Genomic DNA, 23911 nt, shown 5'->3' on the forward strand with positions numbered 1-23911 from the left:
TCTAACTCAAGAATCCATGCTACATGCCTAGGTGTTAAAACAAAAACCACTCTTTGTTTTTTGATATTGAAAACTCAAGGGGTAACTCCAGGAGGGTTGACACAGGAGGAAATGAATTCTTCCAAATGAGGTTTCCTATCAATTCCCAGCAGCAGTCTCTGCTGTTGGCCTTCCCGTTACCATGACACTGCTCTCTGGCACACTCCTTAGAGATGAAAGTTAAAGGAGTTCCTTCAGCCTCTAATTATTGAGACTGACAAATAATTAATCATTAGCTCCATGGTTCCTAGAAATATTCTGAATATTCTATTTTTGATATACCACAATTTATCTTCAGTCTAATAACTTTACCTCTTTCATATTCTCCCTTTCCAGAAAGTGGTAAACATATCTGGCAATTATTTGAACTGGTCCTTTTGGGGGTGGAAGTACGGAATAACGTATAAACAAAATAAGAATGTCCAAGAGCTGATAATTGCTTTGGGTAGCTATCATGACAAGAATACATTGTATTAATCATTAGTATTTTGTATTAACATTGCATTCATTTATGCATGTTAGAAGCTTCATATAATTAAATGTTGAAAATAGGCAGTGAGCCTCTTTAAAGATACCATGATATAAATCAACCATAAAATAGTATTGATTTGTGATCTTAAAGTAAAAACATGAGGAATGACAGTGCTGCAGCAGTGGCCAACATAATTAATTCCCACATTACCCAGGCAAACAATTATCAATAATCTCCTACAATAGGCCGAAATGTATGTGAAGATATATTGTAAAATATTAGGCATTAAATGTGTTTCTCTTACTTCACCACATAAAAGTCACCTATGGAGAGTTTTAATGTCACAGATATCCTTTCAACCTAAAGACATTCTGACTGGGGTGGGCTGGGGTGAGGCTGAGACATCAGTCCATTGAAAAAAATACGGAGCTAAGAAATGTTACAATAAGCAAGCTGTTGCTGTTATTAACTAGACCACACTGGATAGTTCAGGCAGACATTTGTTTTATAGGCTGAAAAAAGAATAGAAGAAAACAGAAAAAAAAAAAAAAGTACAAAGGAAATGGTTCTTGATCATTTGGTTAATTTATTACGGGGACTGAACAATTAAACAGGCCACAACAGGCCAAAGCTTGATAGACCTTTGGTTTGCTTAGGAAAATGTGAGACTACCATTGATCCATTAAGGAGAGACTCAGGCAAGGAGGAGTAAGAAGATCATAAGTATGGCTTGAGATTGTTCACGGCTTGAAAATATCTTTATGTTTTAAGGTTTTAGCTCTTGAATCAAGCCAGGATAAAATAAAACCTAATGCAGCCCATCCATTGCTAAGTCACAGATCACTGTTGGTGCACTTGGTCCCCTAAACAACCTTGGCTTTCTGAGAGGTTTAGAATGAATGTGGTTTGGGATTTACACAATCCAGTGATTCCCTGGTTGTACCACAACCTATTAAATCAGAATGTATTAGAGTAGGATCCAGGCATCAGTATATTTTAGAGATTAGGATCCAGGTATCGTATATTTTATAGATTGTCAGGTGATTCCATTGTGCAGTCAACTTTGAGGACCACAGACATAACTGCTTCTCAACTTTGATGACCCAACCTGAAGCCACAGCTGCAAAACAAAAAAAGGAGTTCTTCTGTCTTCATTAGTTGAGGTTTCCGCTTGCTCAGGTCCATTCTCCTTCCGGAACTTCTCCTGATCTCTCAGTTTAAATTAAACCACTTTTCTCCATTCCCCTTTACCTCCTATCCTGTCCCCATCTGCTGATCTGTCCCTGGTCCATGCTTCTCCCTTTACAACCTTAATCAGACGTTGCTTCTCCCAGAAATTTCTAGTGAACCCAACCCTAACCAGAGCTTTATATCCAACATATACATGTCACCTGGGAACTTATAAAAAGGTACAATTCCAGGCCCAATTTTGGTCTATGGAATTAGAATCTGCATTTAATAAGATCCCAGGGAACTTGTATACACATTCAAGTTTGAGAAATACTCTTCCAGGACACCATTTCCCAAAAAGTCTACTGAAGGACACTCTCAAGGACAGAATATCCACTGCCTAGATTTTAAGTCACATTTTTCTATCTCTTTACAGAACATCTGTACATTAAAAATATATGCATTGAGTGGCAACTACATGCCCCACACTAGGCTGGGTTTAAAGTATCCAGCTGTGAAGATGGCAGAAGTGGTCCTCGTATTCATGGACTTAAAATCGAGCAGGGGCAACTCTAACAAGGAAGGGAAGTTAAGGGGATGTATAGGATGCTGTGGGATAATCTAGTTAATGGAGGAAATGGGGGGGGGTGTCTATGGTAATCTGGTATGTGAGAGCAGCATTCCATGCGGAGGGCAGGTTTCTCTGGATACATAGGCTGAAGACCTAGAAAGGAGGGACAGTCGAAGAGAGTGGAGTGCCAGCCTCATGCACAGCAGGTGCAAACTATACAACTATACAAACACTTGCCCAGTGCCTACTCAGTGTCATAAGGTGGTCTAAGTGCTTTCTTTATAAGCAGGTGTTATTATTAACCTCCATTTTCCAAATTAGAAAACTGAGGCAAAGAGACAGTAGGTAATACATCTGTCACAGAGCAAACATGAAAATACAACCACAGTTATCTGGCTCCAGAATCTATGCTTTTATGCCCCAATCTACGGACTGTGGAACTGGGGGAAAAAATGACACATTCAACAAGCAGAAAGAAGGGCCATATGTCCAGAGTTAAAGCAAGCTTTGTTCATTGATCTATGGCCTTCACCAGAATGAGGGAGAGGAGGAGGAGGAGGGTCACCATTTAGGGGGCCTTAGCTTCTTACAACTGAAAATTTCTGGGACCCACCCCATAGCTATTGAATCAGAATTTCAGGTCATGGATCCAGAAATCTGTATATTAATAACGCTTCCAGGTGATTCAAATGCAATAAAGTTTGAGAACCACAGGCTTAAAGACGCAGTTTCCTCCAAAAATTTCCCCCTCTCATAGTGTCCTCTAATTAACCCATAGTTACTTAATAACAACTTAGTGCCAAGCTAGAAACTAAAAATGAGGGTAAACGGGATTGAAGCGGAAAGCTGGAAGAAATCTGAAAATTGAATCTTTGCTCCTGTAGGTCCCTGACTACCAAGCTGTGAAAAGAATTATCTGGGCTTGAAAAGTTGGAGGCAAAGAGAGACCACAGAGACTTAGAACTATTTTCATTACGATGCCAGTGATTTAAACAACTAATTGAATCTCTGGAAATTGGAGTAAAATTTAAAGTTGCTTCAGGAACAATTATTTTACATGCCTTGTGATTCTGCTCCCTCTAGCCAATGTTAGGAAAAGACTCTCGGGTAGCAGAGAGAATTTTCTTGATAGTAGAATAGGTGGACTAGCAGTGGTTAAAGTAATCTCTGGTCACCAGGGCACACTGGCTCAACAAAGTTAATCTGCTTCCTACGTATCAAGAGACTTCAACAGCTCCAACACCAATTTCAGACTGCTGGTGGGGTATTCTTTTAAATCCAGTTTTTTCTTATAACCGTTTAACAGGAATTATACTAAACTCTCATGAATAAGAAGCTAAAGTAAATAGCTAAACATCAAGAAAACTCCATCAACATATTATATTATCCTCTTGCATACTTTCAATATTTAAAAGCCTGAAATGTTTTTAGGTACATTATCATTAAAATTCCCAAAGTCAGCCTCCTAGATGCTGCCTTTCAAATGGTTCAGAAGATGCTGCCTTTCAAACGGTTCAGAATACAGACAGTAGCTTTTCTATCCTTGCCTGCTTCAAAATAACATTACTCTGGCTATTCAACAAGCCCTGTACATCCAGTTCATTTACTTTTGTTCTTCAGAAAAAAGCAAGTTTTGGAGAGTTTCTAGAAGATATTGTTGTTTCTACCCCTCAAAAAAATTAAATAAAGCATTGTATTTTCAAAGCTCTTTCTTATTCAATATGTTTATTTCTGATTCTATCTATAAGCAAATTTAATTGTATGCTACTATATTAATTCTGCAACAAAAGATCATCAGCAAATTAAATGCCATAGTTATAAAACTTTATATTGGTACCCCACCATTGCAATACAAGACATTGGCGATGATCATTTTCAACAGCTGTCACAGCTGTTTTCAATCACTGAGAGGTGTTTGAATGACTGTCAGATCTATGTCAATATTGGTCTTATTTTCATGTCACTCTCAATAAGTGATGCTATAGATGTGTGAGTCAAAGAGCATTTGAAGGATTTTAGATGTACACGGCTGGAATTATCCAAGGAAAGTAAACCTCTCACAGGTTCTCTCTCTGCAGAACCGCATACTTTCTTCTTCCAGGAGGCTGGTGTAGCAAGACAGTCATGCCCTGCATGAGAGGACATGGTTGCTAAGAGAACCCTAGAGAAGAGTGGATGAGACTCACTGACCTCTGGGCATTAGAGGTAATGTTGTCTTTCCTTTTCTCGGATTTGCCTTTTGTAACCATGCAATGGTAAGATCCAAAGGACCAAGGATAGGGTATGAGATTAAGGGAGAGTGACCAAGTTATTAACTCTAGATCTGAGGCCAAAATGGAGATTTGGGATGAGGATTAATTATATCTTCACATGAACTAGCTTATCAGGGAGCTGCAGTAAGTTTTGGGGAAAAGATCTGTTCTAAGAAAGAGGATCACTTTACCATAGCACTCCTATGTGTTCATCTAGGACTTCACTATTAAGTTTCCTGGATTAAATCCCTTCAAATATACTTAGATGTATAAAGTATCACCATTAAGAATAAAGAAATATAAACCATATATTGCCAATTTCTGTATTTTTTCAACACTTTTTAATGTATCTGTTCGTGTATTCCCATGTGCTTATGTTCATCAGTGGTATGAGCATGGTATTCAAGCCCTATATTCTAATCAGGGTACCTGGAACTGGGGTCCAGTCACATGAGAGCCACATAGAAACTGTGATTCTGATGATGCTTTATAAGGAATCACATGGGAATGACTGTTCAAAATGCTATAATGGGGTTAGTAGGAGATGAATACTCCTGCAATACATACAGTTGAAATTATGAAATAAAATAACAGATGTTTTCTCTTCCAAACTCTGATAGACCTGGAAATACAGGACTTCATTTACAAACTTTATCAAACTTGTTTCCAGGGTGACATGCAAATGAAAGAAAAAAAAAAAAGGTGCATTCCACAACCTCTTAATTACTTAGCTGTGGAGAAACAATCAGATTAGGGAAGAAAGCACTAACAAGGCAGCATCAACCTACCTGCTTGGCACAACCTCGGGCAGGGTGTCCACTCACTGAAAGCAGTAACAATACAGTCTTTTTTGCATGGGAGAAAACAGGGGCGCACGGTTTCTGGTCGAGTAGAATCTGGACATCTGTCAATGTGAACAGACCATGTCAGTGACTCTTTGAGAGACTAAGTGGTTGAACAAAGAACTATAGGATTTTAGAACAGAAAATATTAAGGCCTCATGTTCCTTTAACAGGTGAGGGAAGAAAGACTCCTGGAGGTGAAGCTGCTTGCCCAAGTGCTCAAAGCTGGAGCCAGAGCCTGAAGTAGACCTCAGCTCTCTTGACCCAGAGACACAAGTAACTTTTCACTTCACCAGGAAAAGAATAACCTCTGAAACCAATAAAAGATGTCCAAGAAAGTGTCTCACCAACAGCAACAACTCATTTTACCTTTTTCAGAAGGAAAAGACTGAAATACCATTTTAAATGTTTTATTCGGGGTGATATATAAAATTAGCAATATTTGACAAAAGAAAGGATTATAAAAGCAATAAACAAAAATCTTTGAAGGTTGCTTAAAAATGCCAGGAATCTTTGATCATTAACAGAATTCTAGATTATTTAAATAATTAACAAGTATTTCTATAGAACATGTAGACTGAAAAGATGAAAGAAGCAACTTATGACAGCCTGTAAATAACAAATGTACTAACTAGCATTAACAAGAAAAAGATATTACTTTTATGATTTTGCTGATAATTAATTTAATGTCCAGACTTGGGAAGAAAGTAATGTAAATAGTTAATGGATTCACAATTATTTGGAAAAAATAAAGTCTCAGAAAATAGCAAGCAAATTTTCATTTGTTTTCTTGCTTGCTTGCTTGTTTTTAGAGTAGTGAGGTCTAAAAATCACATTTATTATATTCTACAACAGCATTACACCAAGAAGAAAAACAGAAAGGTACTTTGCATCATACATTTGGTTTTTAAATTCTGTTTCCCATAAGTTTCATATAAAGAACAGAGATGCAGTGTGTATAAAGTTTAATAGTGTGAGTTTTGTATCAAGTAGCCAGAGCTGAGTTAAGTGTTCTGCTTACATTCTTTCAGTTACTCTTAACAGCAATGACAAGAATTATAATCTTCTTTTTCATATGGTAAGCTGAGGTGTTGAAATGATAAGTAACGGACCCAAAGCCACATGGAGACAAAGCACTTGAAAATACTATGATTGAAAAAACACCAGTCTAGCAAGTTTAAACAGACAATGAATGTATTGTAAGAGAGAACAGAGAATAATGGAAAAGACAAAATTGATGAAAAAATAATGGACTAAACTATCACAAAGTTGAAAAAGGGATGATAATTCAGATTGAAAAAAGAGGAAGTATATACAAAATGACCAATATGCAAATATGGGGACTGTCCAAATTTCAAACACAAAGGAAAAGTAAGAGAAGAAACTAGTAATCCCAAGGCTTTGGGATGCCAAGGCAGGAGTATTCCTTGAGGCCACACTAGCCTGGGCAACACAGACAGATCCTGCATTTACAAAAAAATATAAAAGATATTAGCTGGGCATGGGAGTACATGCCTGCAGTCCTAGCTATTTGGGAGTGTGAGGCCAGAGGATTGCTAAAGCCCAGGAATTGGAGGCTGCAGTGAGCTATGATCACACTAACACTAGTGCACTCCAGAGCCTGGCCAATAAATCAAGACCCCGTCTATTAAAAAAAAAAAAAAAAAAAAAAAAAAAAAAAGAAAAGGAGGGGGGAGGGGGGGAGGGAGGGGAAGGAGAAGGGGGGGGAGGGAGGGAGGGAGGGAGGGAGGGAGGAAAGGAGGACAGAACAGAAACTAATAACTGTTAGAGCAAAAAGGAAAAAAAAAATCTAAGAAGGGAGAGGAATTTGACTGACATCAGATCTCATGAACTTATATAATTATAAACCTGAAAGCATTTTCATAGTGTTACCATTTTAGAAGCAATGCATAGACAAAACACAGAAGAATACGTTTTAGGATAAAATGTTCCAAAACATCATTCTTGTCACAGAGAGTACAAGACGGGAGCTAGAAAGAGGAGAGAGGATGGACACTGGATTCCTACAACAAAGCAGGTGTTCAGAGAGTTGATCTACAGACAAATGAAATAAGAAACAAAGTCATTATGGACAAAACGTTTGTGTCCCTCCCCAAATTTGTGTGTTGAAACCTAACCCCCAAGGTAAAAACATCCCATGGTACAGCCTTTGGAAGGTAATTAGATCATGATGGTGGAGCTCTTATGAATAGCATTAGCATCCTTATAAAAAGAGACACCAGGTAGCTGGCTTTCTCTCTGTGCTCTCCACCATGTGAAGACACAAAAAGGTAGCCATCAACAAACCAGGGAGAGGGCCTTTCCTGAAATTCAACCATGAGGTAACCCTGATCTCGGACTCCCCGCCTCCAAAACTGTCAGAAATAAATGTGTTTGTTGTTTCGACCACCCAGTCTATGGTATTTTTGTTATAGCAGCCCAAACTAACTTTGAAAAGTTCTAAGAAAATTGATCAAAAGTACTATTGTAACCAACCAACAGAATGCCAACATTCTGGGAGGAGTCAGGAGAAGAACTAGTGAAAAGGAGCTAAGGTTGATTACTTTCATGGGAGCAAATCAAGGAATGACAATTTTCAATTGATAAATGCAGAGCTACATGGCTGATCTGTGAAAAATATATCATTTAGAGTTAGGAGGTAAACACCAGAAAGGGAGAATGGACAGGAATATGTACCTCATTTGCTTGTATTCACATAAGGACACAGTGGAGGTAGATGAGGAACGAATAAAATGGTTGTCGGTGACTGGGAAGGAGGAGGGAAGTGGGTGAATGTGAGCCAAGGTGGCATAAGGCTTCCAACTGTTTACCTTTTAATAGTTACAATTGGTGAACTGTGTGTCTGTTTTCCCAATCAAAATTCAGAGAGAGACAGAAAAAAAAAATCAGCAACTGTTAAAAAGTGGTTGTGCTATATAAATATATTTTCTGGTTTTGATAATGTACTATGATAATGTAAGATGTTACAGCTGGGAGAAGCTGAGTGAAGGGTACATAGAATCTCTCTGTACAATTTTTGCAAGTTGCTGGGGATCTATAATTATTTCAAAACAAAAACTTAAGATTTAAAAAAGTGGTTGTGTTAAGGAAGTAGGATATGAAGTGGAGGAGGAGGTTGTTAAGAACCTACTGCTTTCCACCATCAGTCCCTCTACTATTTTGCTTCCACAATAAAACATGTAACGCTTTGATTAAAAAAAACTAAAATTAAAAGATATATACTTACAAAAACTTGCTCAATAAATTAATTCTTATTAGTGGCATTAACTATCTTTAATACAAAGATACACACAAAAATCTTCTATCAAATCATTAATTCAATGAGCATAACAAGAGAAAGAAAGATGGATGTCATTATGAGGTTATAGTGTTAAACAAGCTATTCTGGTCAGGAAAATTTATATCATACTTTAGCCAAGATAGGAAAACACTAAAATCATTCTCAAGTCCTTTATTCATTTTTTAAGGTCTTCTAAAAATGAATTGAACTGTTGTTTATTCTAATTCCTCTCCAATCTCTCCTGTTAGACAGCTGGGAATGAAAGCACAACTTGAGTGGCACCAACTTCTTTTGTGCCCAGGAGTCAGAAGGGATCCCACATGGACCCACCCAATACTCATACATTCACAAAACAGCCTGGGAACATTTGTGGTGCAAAACTCAAGCTTTCTATAGAGAGTTGCTAACATCTCAGGAATTTCATCCACATCGATTAGGAATAGGAGTTAATCTCTTTTAGGGAACTGATATTGTCAACTTTATTGACCCTTCATTGGCATCACTCACCAAAAACACTCATGGGGTTATACCTGAACTCTCCCTGATATAGCCCTTTCTCTCTCTTCCTGTCTTAAGCCCCAAAGAGAGAAAGAGTATTGTTCCCTCAAGGGCAAAGGTCAAGTTTAGGTTACAGTGCTATTACAGAAGACATGAACTGTGGGCTTTCCTGGAAATGCAAGTTATTTCTGGTTTGATAAGGGTCAAATATTTTCCTGCAAATGAAATTGTCTTTTTGTCATTTCCCCTGCCAATGAGATTTTCCTTTTCCTCAGGGATTCAACTTTCTGTTCCTATTTATCTACATGTTGTCTACCCTTTCATGCATCGTCACATTTCCAATTTCCATAAATTTTCTCTTAGTCTTCAAAAATACAGTCTTTGGCTATTAGCAACCTAAGTGCTCCCCAACTTCTAAAAACGGTAAAGTTTATTTTCTGTATCGCTGTATTATTACTGACAGAGAAAAGACTTTTGATAACTTTTGGGCTGCTGCTGTCTATGTGTGTGCATGCTATACATATGCTAATTTTGAGTGCCTTGATGGTAGAATTCCATTTTATACCATGTCTTAAAAATGCTGTATTTAGCTCAGTGTAAATGTTTAGTAACAGTAAGTGAATGACTGAAGAGTATTCTGTGCTATTGAAGCCTGAAGACAAATAAATCCCTTGGGAATATTAGGCTTATTTCTCCAGCTATTTCTACAACCAAACGAAAGCCTTGAAACCCAGAGAAACAGATGGATTCACTTTTTAGTTAGTAAGCATATATGGCCCTTTGCCTTTTGTCAAAATTTAACTTCCTGCTTTCATGTAATACTCTGATTCTGGATTAGCAATGCTCTCCATAAAAGGGAATTAATTCCTGGACTTGCACTGGAATGTTTTCCTGGACTTGCACTGGAATGTTCCACAACTCTTGTCTCTTGGCCATATTGTAGGCTTTAGCTTCTTATACACACTGTGCTGAAATGCATCAAATTGAGCTACAAAGATCTGCTTTTTTTTTTCTTTTTTTTTTTAAGCTATGTCTCCATGATTAGTCATCTGACCCAGGAACTGGCATATTCATCTCACTCAGCTAGATGGGGGAAACCTGCCAAGATTTTTAAACATTAAATGTTTAAATGGAGCTATTTATTACTATATCTCACAAAATGCCAGTTGTTTTCGCATTAAAGGCAGAAAGTACCTTATCAGGAACTTTCAAAGGCTTTCAGAAATATGTTTTCAATCTTTATTATTTTTTATACACTGTCACTGGGGAGAGAAAAGCCTTAAATAGTAAAACAAAACCAAACACAACTTCAGGAAGATCCCAATAAGCTCTCTCTCTGGTTCAGTTGTGCCTAACCAGTTTTCATTTGCTAATATCATCAGTTCTATTATTCATACAATGGTAACAGTCTCACCAGCACAATTACATGGAAACCAAAACACCAACTCAGGGACACAAGAACTTGCAAGAAACTCTGTGCCTCTCTGTGCAGTGTGTTTGAAGATATAACACATTAATTTGACCCACACATTCCATGAGACATGCTTCCTTCTGTGTTTTCTGAAGGCCACTCTTTCTCTAGGATATTTTCTTCTTCCTTTTCATTTCACTATCCTCATCCCAAAGATTTCATATATGACAGGGTATCTTTTCCCACTGCAATGGCTTTCATGTGAAAAAGAGCAAAAGTATATTTCTGGAGGCATAGCAAAGGATACTTTATATTGCTGATAATCTCCCTGGGTGATTTGCTGGACAGTAGGTATTATTTTCTTGGCTCAATTAATCTCATTAACCTCAAGAATTTTAATTAATTTCATTAAAGTCAACCCAGGCTGCTCATGTTTAACAGGATTATTTGGAGACATACCGTAAGAATTAAAACTAGGTTGTTAAGTCTCCAGCCTCATTAACAGTACAGAAAGTAATTAGCAATGTCTTTATATTTGCCTGTGTATGTTGGGGAAAACATCTGTGCGATCGATTTTTCTGTGTTGGTAAACCACAGCAAAACTGGAGATGATTTACTGTAATAATACTATGTTAGTCTCACTTATATACATTTTCAAACAAATGCATATTAGTTTATGAATTATGTTTTAAACCATAAACTTCTGTTCCTGAAATTTTTTTTCTCGAATCGTCTTTAACATTTGAGTAAGCTGATGTGCTCAGAAACCTTCACAAAACTGTTATTCAAAGTAATAATGATGATACAAGAAGAAATAGATGTTGATTGGAACATATAGCTCAACTTTTTCATCCAAATAACCCTTTAAAATATGATGATAATATATTGAATAGGTATCAGTCTCAATTCTAATGCCCCTTTGCTAAAAAATAAAGACATTACATTCATGTCCAGTAGATTTTTCCTGTCATGGTGGTTCAAAGATGAAAAGCTTTGTGGAAGGGAGATCAGGCTTCAGGCATGCTAAAATTTTTCATCACTATGAAGAATAATGCTTTGCTGCATTTTATGTAGGATTGGTCCTACATCTAAGCCATACTTATTTTTATTGGTATATTCATCCTAATCTTTCGTGCATCTTTTCTTAAGCAGTTGAAAATTTAGATCATAAAAATAAACACTACCTAGGCTTCAATCCTTCTCAGATAAAAGGAGTTCCCATGTCTGCATAACACTTTTATAAAACTTTCAGAATTTTACCATAACCTCATGACTTATGTTATTGTCCATATTTGTCTATAACTTCCACTGATTCATTGGTCCAATCAATCCATCTGGTGATATGGCTACCACGTAAATTGATAAATACAACTGATACAAGTTGCCATTTCCAAAAACACTGCTACCAATATAGAGTTAGGTTCTAGAGCAAAAAAACAATATTTATGAGCTAAAAAGAGCAGGTCATATGTAAGACATGTTGATTACTTTTCATGATAGTCCCCTTTAACAAAATTTATCACAGGAGATTAAGCATGTTTTTTTTGAAGCAAAAGAGAAACGTCAGTTTCCCTTGATTTTCATATCCAATCCTTGTCAAACCTTATCACTCATATAACATATATCACATATAGCTTTAGTTCATTCATAAATTCCAGAAATGTTTATACTAACTACCTGACAAAAACTATTAAACTGGGGCTGCAACAAGAAAGAACACCTAATCCCAGCACTCTGGGAGTCACATTTAGGAAGAGGGAAAGGTGAGATGTTCCAGGCTATGCTGCCCTTCAAGTCACAGCATGACTTGCAAATACATGTCTCCATGTGTATTTGCAAAACCATCTGCTCATCAGATGCTCTAACACCAGCTCTGGCCAGTGTCTGGCCGGTCTGCACTCTATTTGCTATAAATAGTTCATTTCCCTTAATGGAGCTTGTATGACTTGCCTTACACAGGGCCAAAGTGGCTTCCATGACAGTGTGGATCAGGCCCAGGGCCCTTCACCATGGTTCCCCAGATGAAACTATTCAGTGTTGCCATTGCTTATGAGAGAAACACATTAAATTGAATTAGGCAGAACACTGAATGCATTTTCATACTTTGCCATGGAGTGCAGGATATAGTCAGTAGAGACAGGACCACAGCATTCAGTGCTGCCAGGATTTGTTCCACTGCATGTTTCTTTCTGAGGGTCAGCATGAATCTCTCCTTTTGCTTTTTCCACCAGACCTGACTCTGTCTGTAGCAACTCTCAGCTCATATGCTGAGAGTATCATGAACAGAAAAAAGTGAATTTCATTCTCCCGGCCTGAAAATTCCTGGGGAAGCACTCTATGTTGCCTAGCTTATGACACTAGGCCAAAGCTGGCACCAGCTCATCTTAGTGGCCCATACCCAGTTCCTAGAATGAAGTCTCCAAATACGGCCACTGGGAATCTCTCCAGACAGACCAGTCACACAGCCTCTCTATAAGGCACAGGGCCCTTCTGTTTTCTTCTTTACCAGCCTTCCCACAGGGACTTGAGGAAAACATATATCGCCGCATTTGGTCTAGTGATAAAACTCCCACAGCCAGTTCTTTATTATTTTTTTCCTCCCATCATTTGCAATTGTTCTTGATCCTTTTGATATCTATATCCTAGTTTCCAAGCCCATATTTTCCTACCGTCTTTAAAAAATTTTATATTCCCATGTACAGACAATATAACATGCATGAGATTGTAAGCTACTTAAGGGCATGGATTCATTATTCCAGTTAGAATGGCCGTATGGCTGTATCTACTTACTGCAGGAAAGATCCGTGGCATCTAAAGAAGTGTAAGACACAACAATATAATTCAAAGCACAGAATCTACCATTATGTTGACCTGGTCTTTATGTGATTTGAGAAGAGTAAAAAATACGGAGATCGGCTCTAGGAAATTGGTTTAATTCTTCAAATGCATTCAATGTTTGTGGACACTATTCATTTTTATCCATGAACTGATATATTACTACTATTATAAATGCACCAGTGATACATATCATAACTGTGTTTATCTTTGTCTGAGGCTCATGTTTTAATCTTTAACAGTCAAACAGCAACAAAAACCCTCTTACTCTATCAGAGACCCAGAAATATCTATTTCATGATAAATGCTTTCAACTAAAAATACTCAACATGAAATAAATGTGTTTTCAGTAACAGACTAATAATACCTTTTGGTCATCACTTGTCCCACATGACTCTTGACACAGAAGACCCTCCGAGTCTGAATGCCTACACCACATGTAGCTTCTCCATTCCAGCCAATGGTTGCATTAAGGGCAGTTACCAATGTGTCCTCAGAACAAGGGCCCCAAGGTGACGTCTCCCAGTGAAGCTGCATACAGGAATGGTCATTACACAAACGATGCTCTTGGAGGGCCTGACTAGGGGGACATGGCTTTCCACCTGATAAAAATAAGAACAAAAGATAATACATAGTTGTTGCTGTTGTTGTTCTTGTTTTTGTTTTTTCTGCTGTTTTAATGGTCTAGAGAGACAGCTTTGCAGACACAGCCTTCCAAAGACCTGAGCCACTGTGCCATTCTTCCCAATCTAAGAACAGGGATATGTGTCCTGAGCAACCCCTGAGGATAATATAGTGCACCCTTTTCCACTAAATAACAAGCAGCAGTCCACGTCAATTAGATTACAAAATGAATTGACTCTATTGCCCACCACTGCCGCATGTATCTCTGAGATAAACTTCAAAGAAACCTGTTTTTCAAAAAATATTTTTATGCTTCATGTATTAGTTAGAACAGTCTATGGTCTCAAAGTGATATTATCTGGAACACACACACACACACACACACTTATGCAGCATGGTCTTCCTTTCCTAAGAGAGGCATTAGTTTTCTAAGAAAACCATTTTAAGACACTCATCCTCCATCAAGCAGTGCATTTCACTGCAATTTGAAAAATACAGAAATATGTGTTAAAGTTTGGAGAAGAGAGCCTCTCCTTAAACTCTGAAATAATACCTGACAATGTGCTATCCCCTGGCACGAAGTCCAGACATATGTGCATCCATAGACTCTTGGATGACTCAGACAATCCGATTTCATTATTGTCCTTTTCTCACATTTTTTTATCCATATACAAAGTGGTATTTAGCTAAAGTATCAATTTTTTCCTACTCTTCCACATTTTAATGTTTTATACAGTAGGCCAAATGTTCAAGATTTGTGACCTTGGTTTTGTTGTTCTTGATTTTTTTTTTTCTTACCATTAAATACTACTGACTCCCACTCACCCCTTATAGAAACATAAAAGAAAAGAGAAGGAAGCAACTTTACTTTAAGAATATGAAAATCTTCATTTATCTTGACCCTGGCCCCATTTCTCAGGATCAAAGGACAGAAACTTACTTAAAAAGTAGTTCCTCACAGCCAGTGGCCATACTATCCTGCTGTTCTAACTGAGCCATGGGCAGAAAAAGCCAAGGCAGGGGATGAAAGAAATCACGTGTGCTGGGGACAGAGATCATCACCATGAATTACAGGAACAGCCTCTCCTCTAATTTGTTCTGATGTCACCCGCTTATATTCTCATAGCACTTTTTAGCTTCTTCAAAGCCATTTTCACAGCCTTCATGCTGTGCCCCCCTCCTGCAGAATGCTGGCATGACAGAACAGAATACCAGCATGCAGGAATCAGGTAGTTTGCAGATGTTAGTGGCAGTTCCCAGTTGAGAAGCTATGTCTCCTGATTCTTAATTTGCAGCTCTTTTTTACTAAACATAGTCTAATTATATTCCCGACTGCACAAGCTCTCTTCAGTTTGGATGCGTGTCACCCAAACTGTTTCCTTGTCTAAGAAGGGTATTGCAAAATAACATCCATCTGATTGCCATGGCCCATATACAGGTGTGTGGTAAAGCAGTTCATGTAAATAGGTGAACCAAACAGAGTTAAACTAGAGGATCAAAGCAAAAACCATGGATGGAAATGAAACTGTAAATGTGGATTCAGGGAACAGAGATATCATCTATGTGTGACTACTTCCTCCACATAAACTTCTCTATCACCAATGAGAAGAAATTATAATAATTGAGCTAATGAATCTAGGGTGAAAATCTTTTCTGTTACTCACCTTCCCCAGCCAATGCCAGGATAGTTCTTGACCTGGTCTGTTTCCCACCTGAGTTTTTATTTGAGCAGGACTGGGAACAGGATGACCACTCTGTCCACTCGCTCACCACACAGTCCATTCGGCAGGGAATTTCACAAGCCTTCCTCTCAGGAGGAGGTGGTAATGGGCAAAGACTTCCTGATACATCTTCTCCTACAATCAACCAGATCAAGACAGTTGGTGATTAATGCATAATCAAATCCAGTCCAAGGAACAGTTAGGCTCATTGTTTTATCTATTACTGCAGTTTAAAGTACAAGAAAAAATGATACTTTCTTCAGCCATTCACAATATTTACATCAGACAAAAACTTCTAGGAGATAATTTGGCATTTAGAAAGGTAGATACTACAGCAGAACTCCCATTTGTAGTCCTTCATAGGGACAAAGCTGGCATTCAGAAACAATTTAGCCATAGATGGCTGAAGATGGATGTGGCAGATGTATTATGGACAAACATATATAACAAGTACATACTTTTCTTCAAAGTGGAAGTCAGAGCTGTCCATTCACCTGAAACCACAATTTGTGTTGAGCATTCTAATCTACTAAATTAAAAAAAAAATTATCATTCTAATTTTGTTTTGGGTACTTTCACCTCCAAATATGCAACCTTATGCAAGATTATCACACGATGACTCTTTTGTTCTCTTTTTTCATAGTGGTAAATTATCCAAAACTAAAATTGTCTCAGTGCCTTTCTATAAACACTATTTACAATCCTTTGATACCATATCATAGAAAATGATTTTTCAGAAACTATAAAATAATAGAATTTTATAATCAACAGATGTTAGGACGAAAGGGATAATTTCTAAGTAATGGAAAAATATCTCAAATGACTACAATAGCTTCTTAAAACTCTCAGGTTATTTATTTGCTATTACTAGAATTCAAATATCCCTCTTTTATAGATAATAACTCTCACTATTCCCCCCATTCACAGTCTCCTCATAAAAACAGAGGACACAAAGAATAGTGACATCATTTATTGTTTGAAATAAGAACATAAAATGTGAAATGTCAACTATAGGAGATAGGCAGTTTTGTTTGTGTGACTTTATGGCTTTGAAATTCTCTTGTCATGATCTGGCTGGAACAAAAAAATAAATGTGAAGGGGACTAGTATTTATTGAATATCTCCTTGTGCAAGGCACTCTGTTTTGCATATATCACTTAGGCTTTGCATATGTTATTGAGTCCTCAGAAGAAACTCTGAATTGCAGGTGTGATCCATCTCATCTCTCAGGTGAGGACTCAGAGCAGAAGCTTAGAGAGGAAACTTTGCTCATGCTTTCACGGGCCTTAGCTGGGAAGCAAATCCAAACTCTCTGACTCTAAAACTTCTGCTTCTCCCATTAACCATGTTGTGTCTAATTCCAAGGAGATGGATATTCTTCTCCTGAGGAAGTAAATAAAAGAAGCTGACAGTCAACAAGACTGCCTGAAGGAGAAGATAGTGCACAGCTAATATCTGCATTTATATTTGTAAATGAGGCCAGGCTCATTGCCCTTGAGGTACAAATAAAGCTTTTCAAGCATATGATGAGAAGTAATAGAGGTTCTAGCAGGTAATCAAGCTGAAAGACCAGTTCCAATAATTCTCTCTTTAGTCTCAATCTATTTCGAGGTTTATATGCCTATTCCCTCAGTACACTTTAATGTCAACACTCCCACCAATACCAACCTTTTGATAGTTTGCCTATATAGGCTAATTCAGAAAAGTGAACAAACAGATCAGAACCTTAGGGAAGTCAAACTAATAGTCATAAGCATCCTGTAAGTCCTGCGGGAGTTATTTTAAAAGAAATCTTGCAAGAAAAAAAAAAGCTGCACAATGAGGTCTCAGCTGAAATGTGTCTAGCCAGACTCGATTAAGTGTATTAAGGTGAATTGTAGCTACCAACATTTACTTGCTTAAGGATATCACTTAATATTTTTGAACCTCAATTATTTCATTTGTAGGAATAAAATAATAACATGAGGAATCATTTATTTAACATATATATCAAGGTGTCTAACACATGGTGATCTCTCATCATACAGGAACCTCAAAAAATGTCTTTGCAAAGGCATATACCACAAAAAAACAAATGGTCTTGATCTGAAATCTAGATATTTATGTCACAGTCATGAAAAGCACTTGGCTTTACTATTCATATTTGTGTACAAATGACTATCAACAGTTTCATAGATTGGTTTACATAAAATATTAAAACATTTATAATTATACAGATCTTTTTATTGACATGGTTGGCTAATCTAAACCATTTAACAGCCAAAAATAAAGCACTTGAGCCTAAATAACCTCATCTGCTCATATACATAGGTATAATTATCTTCCCATTGTACAGAGAGACTCCATCTCAAAAGAGGAACATTTATACTTTCCTGCTTTTATTGTCTTGGATGGATCAATGAGACCACAGAAATCTCAGGCAAGCATGGAAAATAAAGCCCCACATAGTTCCAAAGCTTAGCCATTAAAAGTGATTTTCACAAGCTCGGATAATCTAATGTCATAATAAAATAGAATATATTTAAGAGGGAAATTGAATTCATCTTTCATAAAGACTCTATAAAATTACTCCCAGTACTCACCAGCCTCCCTGGGATCAATAACAGCAAACTCCCTGTTCTCTCCTCCTGGAGTAGACTTACTTAAACCAGTTATAATTCTGGGAAAATGGAACATGGTGCTGCTTTGACCATGTGACTTGGGATTTTAAAAAATAATTTAATATAATGAAATTCACATAACATAAAATTAACTATTTTAAAGTAAACACTTCAGTGGCATTTAGCACATCCACAATGGTAACAAAATATTTTAATCACTCCAAAGTAAAGTTCCATACTCATTGAGCAGTTTCTCTCTGTTACCTTTTCCCTGCAGCCTCTGGAAACTACCAATTTACATTCTTTGTGTGTGTCTCTATGGATTTATCTATTCTGAATATTTTATATAAATTAAAACATACCATTTGTGATCTTTAACATCTGGCTCCTTTAAGAATAGTATTTTGGTGGCACAATCACCTTACAGCATGTTTCAGAACTTCATTCCATTTTATGAATGGACAATATTCCATTGTATGTATATACCGAAATTCGTTTATTCATCTGTCGATGGACATTTGAGCTGGTCTCATATTTTGGTTATTGTGAATACTACTGCTATGAATATGCATGTGCATACACCTGTTTGAATATCTGTTTTTAATTATTTTGGGTATATATGTAGAAGTAGAATTCTGGAATCACATTTATCACTCAGTTTTGCTTGCCAGTGATTCTGGGGCCTGTGACATAGAGAGTCATATGAATAGAACCTGGCTACAGTTCACACTACTCTTCTAATACCTGCCTATTCTCGGCAGAATCAAAAGCATTTGAACATGGCAAAGATTCTTAACATGTAAATATACTGAAGATCATTTAAGAAGGTTTATTTTTTCAGTTCAAATGTACATACCAATTAAAATATCAATAGCATGTGTATTTTATAAAAATAAACAAACAGCATAGTCTATAATTCTTAGTTTCTGACCCCAGAGTACAGGTGTCAAGAAAGAAAAGAAAAAAATAAAGATATGAACAAATAGAAAGACAAAAGAAAAAAAAAACCTAGAAAACCAAGAATCCACAGTATAATTTGAAAAGTAGACCAACATTTTGTTATGATACAACCTTCAAACTACCTTACTCATCCAAAAATAATGCATACTGGGTGCTTTATTGATATTTCCTCTTGTATGCTATTACACTATGGAAAATAATGAAACAGTTATCGAAAATACTCTACATGTCATAAAATTTTATGTCCTATTTAAATCTAAGAAAAGAATGCCAATAAACCTTGATTAAATGCTTGCCCACAGCTGAGTAAGATATCAACAGACAGTACGTAGCAAATTTAGTGGAACTCATATGCATTTAATTCCATTTTTTAAATCTAAATGTTATATCCTCAAAAGCAAGTAGCCCCTGGCCACATCTGGATTGAGACCCTAATCAGCTAGGGAAATGTTTATATTCAAAACCAATAAAATATGGAACAAAAGCTAAGGGCAAAACAGAAGCTATTTACAACATCCTAATATTGCCAACAACACGATTCATGTCCCTGCTTGATAATTTCAGAATCGGAAGCATATTTGTCTATTTAGCTTACACATATAGGAAGATACATAAAGAAACTTGATGTCAAATATTATAATAATAATAACAAAAACAACAACAACTGCAATAAAATAACAATAGCATCTGGTATTTGGGAAAGCTTAGAGTGGACTAAATTCTGGATAACTACATCACATGCAGTATTTCACTAAAAATTCATATTAATATCATTATTTTTGCACTATTGTTACTCCTGGGGCATAGAGAAGTTCAAAAGCTTGCTCAAAGTTTTTGCCTTACACAGTCAGTGTCTGAGCTGGGTTTGGAAACCAGATCTGCAACATGTAATAAGCTCGGTTCTTACTCATTATAAGTTGTGTTGCTTTCTGGTTCATATCTCACACATATCTTTCTCTTTACTGTTACTTTTATATAATACCAAACCATGAATAAGGGACTCTGCATAATTCATCGTCAGCTCGTCAGTAAATCTACCACTGGGGGAGCAAGCCCAGAAGAGTAAACACCTTGATTAGTTTGGAACTGCATCATGTCATGGGGTGGAATTGAACAATGCTTTTCAAACATAAAAAAGATAAGCAGATGAAAGAGTTCAGAATGGAGAGATGGGAGGAACTGATAGAATATAAGGCCACATAGGTACAGACTAAAGTAGGGACATTCAGCAAAAACGGTACAATGTATGATGAGCTAAATTACACAAACACAGGCAAAAAGTATAATAAAGATGCTCACAGAGTGAAAACCAGTGAAGCTCTGAGAGCTGATAGGGGTAAAGAAAGAGAACATAAGAGCAAAGGCTAAAGTGAGCATGGGAGGAAAATCCAGAGACATTAAAAAGAAAATACTTTAGACAAGAAGTAATAGCAATAACAAATAAATAATAATAAACAATATTTCCAAATAAACATGATTACAAAGGCCAGGAGTTAGCTAAAATTGCATCCACATGGCAGGTGAACTGTTTGTTTCAGAAGCCTAACTGAGTAGCTATACAAAGTTCTTCAACATACAATAATGTAATAATAGTAGCTAACAATTTGATCACCTAAGATGTACCCAGAAACATACTGTTATATTCTATGAGTATTAGCTTATTTCACCCTCAAAGCATTAATATCAGTAAACACATGTATAGCACTTAATAGATGTCAGTTTCTGCTCCAAGTAAATTACCCATATTAATTCATTTAAACTTCAGAACCGTCTTAGGTGGGAACTATCTTTATAAATACAGGTACTGTGCCTTGGATAAGTTAAATATTCTGTGTAGGAACAAACACAAGTAAATGGTAGAGTTTGAATTTGGACACGGAAGACCTTGCTCCAGAGTATGTTTCTTAATCATGATGCTCTACTGATACTCAAGCATTCTATTCTCTCAGGACAATTTATATATCTGGCTACAGAAGGCTCCATCAAGTGGAAAGTCAGCAAAGTGTAAGTATGATCACACATTTAGCACATGAATACAGTACTATGTGTCACGTTGAGAGGAGACAGGAAACAGCAGAAACAGACTCTATGATTTAGGAACAAACTGCAGTTGCTCAAAAACAACAAATCTATCAAAAATCTAACAACATGTCTTAGTGGTTGTGTTAGTTCATTCTCACAGTGTTATAAAGAACTACCTGGGTAATTTATAAAGAAAAGAGGTTTAATTGGCTCATGGTTCCACAGGCTGTACAGGAAGCATGGCTGGAGAGGCTTCAGGAAACTTACATCATGGCAGAAGGTGAAGCAGTTACAACTTACAGGGCCGAGTCAGGAGGAAGGCGGTGGGGGAATACTGCATACTTTTAAACAACCAGATCACATGAGAACGTACCGACTGTCAAGAGAGTAGCAAGAGGGATATCACCCTCCATGATCCAATCACCTCCCATCAGGATCCTCCTCCCAACATTCGAGATTAGAATTCAACATAAGATTTGGGTAGGGACATTGCAGGGGATGGGGAGGTCCAGTCACACATTCCAGGAGGAAGCAATTACTATTCTATATTTGTGTAAAAAGTTTGAGAATTACTATACATAAAAAACACTTTGTTTGTTTGTTTCTAAAAATGATGCCAACATGTTGATAAGACTTTTTGCTGGGTAGTCAGGGTGGATGAGAACAGGTTAAGAAGGTATCCATTTATAGTAACTTAGCATTGGATGCTAAAACTTAATGTTTCAGAGTTAACTCAATCTCAGGTTTTCAATGTTTCTCCTCTGTCTCTTTTTTCATTTTCTCTGGACAGCAGCCAACAGTTAGAGAAACATGTATGTAACAATAACGGACACTGTTGTGTGAATTTTGCTGGTTCTCCAACTAAGCTATTTCCATCAAATTGGTCTTTGTGTATTATTACCTAGTCTTGAAAGTGCACCTGCAACTACTGCCAATTTCCAGGGTCCATGACACAGTTTTCCCATCTTCTGGTCCACATACTACTTTACAGCTGCCTACACCTGACCCCAAGCAATTTCTAGTTTCCTGGTGCAGTCAGCATTTCCACAGCCCACACAGGGGCATGCGGGATTTCAGGACCATCCCCACATCATAAACAGGCCTGGGAAGACCTGGTTTGGAGGGTGGGTAGCAGCTAGCTCAGGCCCACTCTGTGTCTAAACACAGAGAACCATTTTCTCTGCTTTCAGTTTCCTTTTAACCTATCTGAAATTTCCATAGATGTCATTTTCTCAGCCCAGTATTTCACCTGGAGGGTGAGTGGGGCCAGGGACTCTCACCATCTACTGTCTTCTCCACATCCTCCCAGCTCCTTCTTTCTGATCCAGGAAGCCAGTAGTGTGGGAACCAGGCTTATGCTAACACTCTACACTCTAGTCCTTTGGCTTTCCTTCTTGCTATCTGAAGGGAGCAATGTGGGATCTACAAAGCACTGTTCTACATGCCAGGCTCCTGCATATGAATTACTGAGTTTCAGAATTATTGCCTCTGATGTGAGCTCTGTTTTGTGGCACTGACTCTTTTCTGTATGTTTCTTTTGAGGTATAATTATCCCAATTTTTCCAGAGACAGTCCATGCCTCAGAAATCAACAGGGGGAGGAATTCTTGTCCATGAAGATGTATAAGAAAAAGGAACATTACAACATCTCAAAATATGATCTGATGACATCTCCTTAATGTGGAAACCTTGTTTCTCAAGAGAGTTTTACAGAAAAGCTCTGCATAATTTTCAAAAGATGAATCCAGAATAAAATAATGAAATTAATAAGTGGCCTTTGCAATGTAGAAAATACTTCTTCAAGAGGAAAATATTGGAGCAAATTAACAGTGCATTATAATGGACAGAATATTTGATGAGTATTTGGGACATCTACATTTCAGTTCTGCTTCTGACACTTACCAAAATGTGATCTTGGGAAATTACTAAGCTTATTTAGACCTAAGATACCTGCCATAACTGGAGGGAAGGGCAGTACTATCATTTCTGATTATATTATTGGGTCTGATAATGGATCAAAGAGGGTAATGAAAAATATTTGGAAAATTGCGAGCACTGTTTATATATAATGTGGTCTATTATTGGTAAAAATGGGGAAAAAGAACATTCCAAATTGAAAAATAATTTGAGTCAAAGATACTATTTCTCTTCTCCATCCTAATTTTGTCTTAGATAGAAATGCATAAGAGGAACTGAAATGATTATAAAGTCATAAATAATATTACTCATTTCCTTTAGCTGTCTAGCTAGCTCTGCAGGAAAGAATCTGGACTAGCTTCGATATGAGGTATACCTTTAGAAAGTACATCAAGTGGCGGGGCGCAGAGGCTCATGCCTGTAATCCCAGCACTTTGAGAGGGTGAGGTGGATGGATCACCTGATGTTAGGGTACGAGACCAGCCTGGCCAGCATGATGAAACCCCATGTCTACTAAAAAATACAATAATTAGCTGGGCATGGTGGTGGGCACCCTGTTATACCAGCTGCTCAGGAGGCTGAGGCAGGAGACTCGCTTGAACCCAGAAGACAGAGATTGCAGTGAGCTGACATGGTGCCACTGCACTCCAGCCTGGGCAACACAGTGAGACTCTGTC

The 23911-nt window shown here is 37.3% G+C and overlaps 1 protein-coding gene across 1 annotated transcript in view; it reads right to left on the reverse strand.

The window, feature by feature from the left end:
* The window catches only part of THSD7B (thrombospondin type 1 domain containing 7B), a 569933-nt gene that overhangs the window by 384780 nt on the left and 161242 nt on the right, over positions 1–23911 (reverse strand). The window contains exons 7-9 of the mRNA XM_037734459.1: positions 15680–15871; positions 13759–13993; positions 5293–5408 (exon numbers count right to left, since the gene is read on the reverse strand). Coding sequence (XP_037590387.1) covers positions 5293–5408; positions 13759–13993; positions 15680–15871 — 543 coding nt within the window. The remainder of the gene's footprint in view (positions 1–5292; positions 5409–13758; positions 13994–15679; positions 15872–23911) is intronic.

The sequence above is a fragment of the Cebus imitator genome, unplaced genomic scaffold (assembly GCF_001604975.1).
Source record: "Cebus imitator isolate Cc_AM_T3 unplaced genomic scaffold, Cebus_imitator-1.0 Scaffold620, whole genome shotgun sequence".
Classification (NCBI taxonomy): Eukaryota; Metazoa; Chordata; class Mammalia; order Primates; family Cebidae; genus Cebus; species Cebus imitator.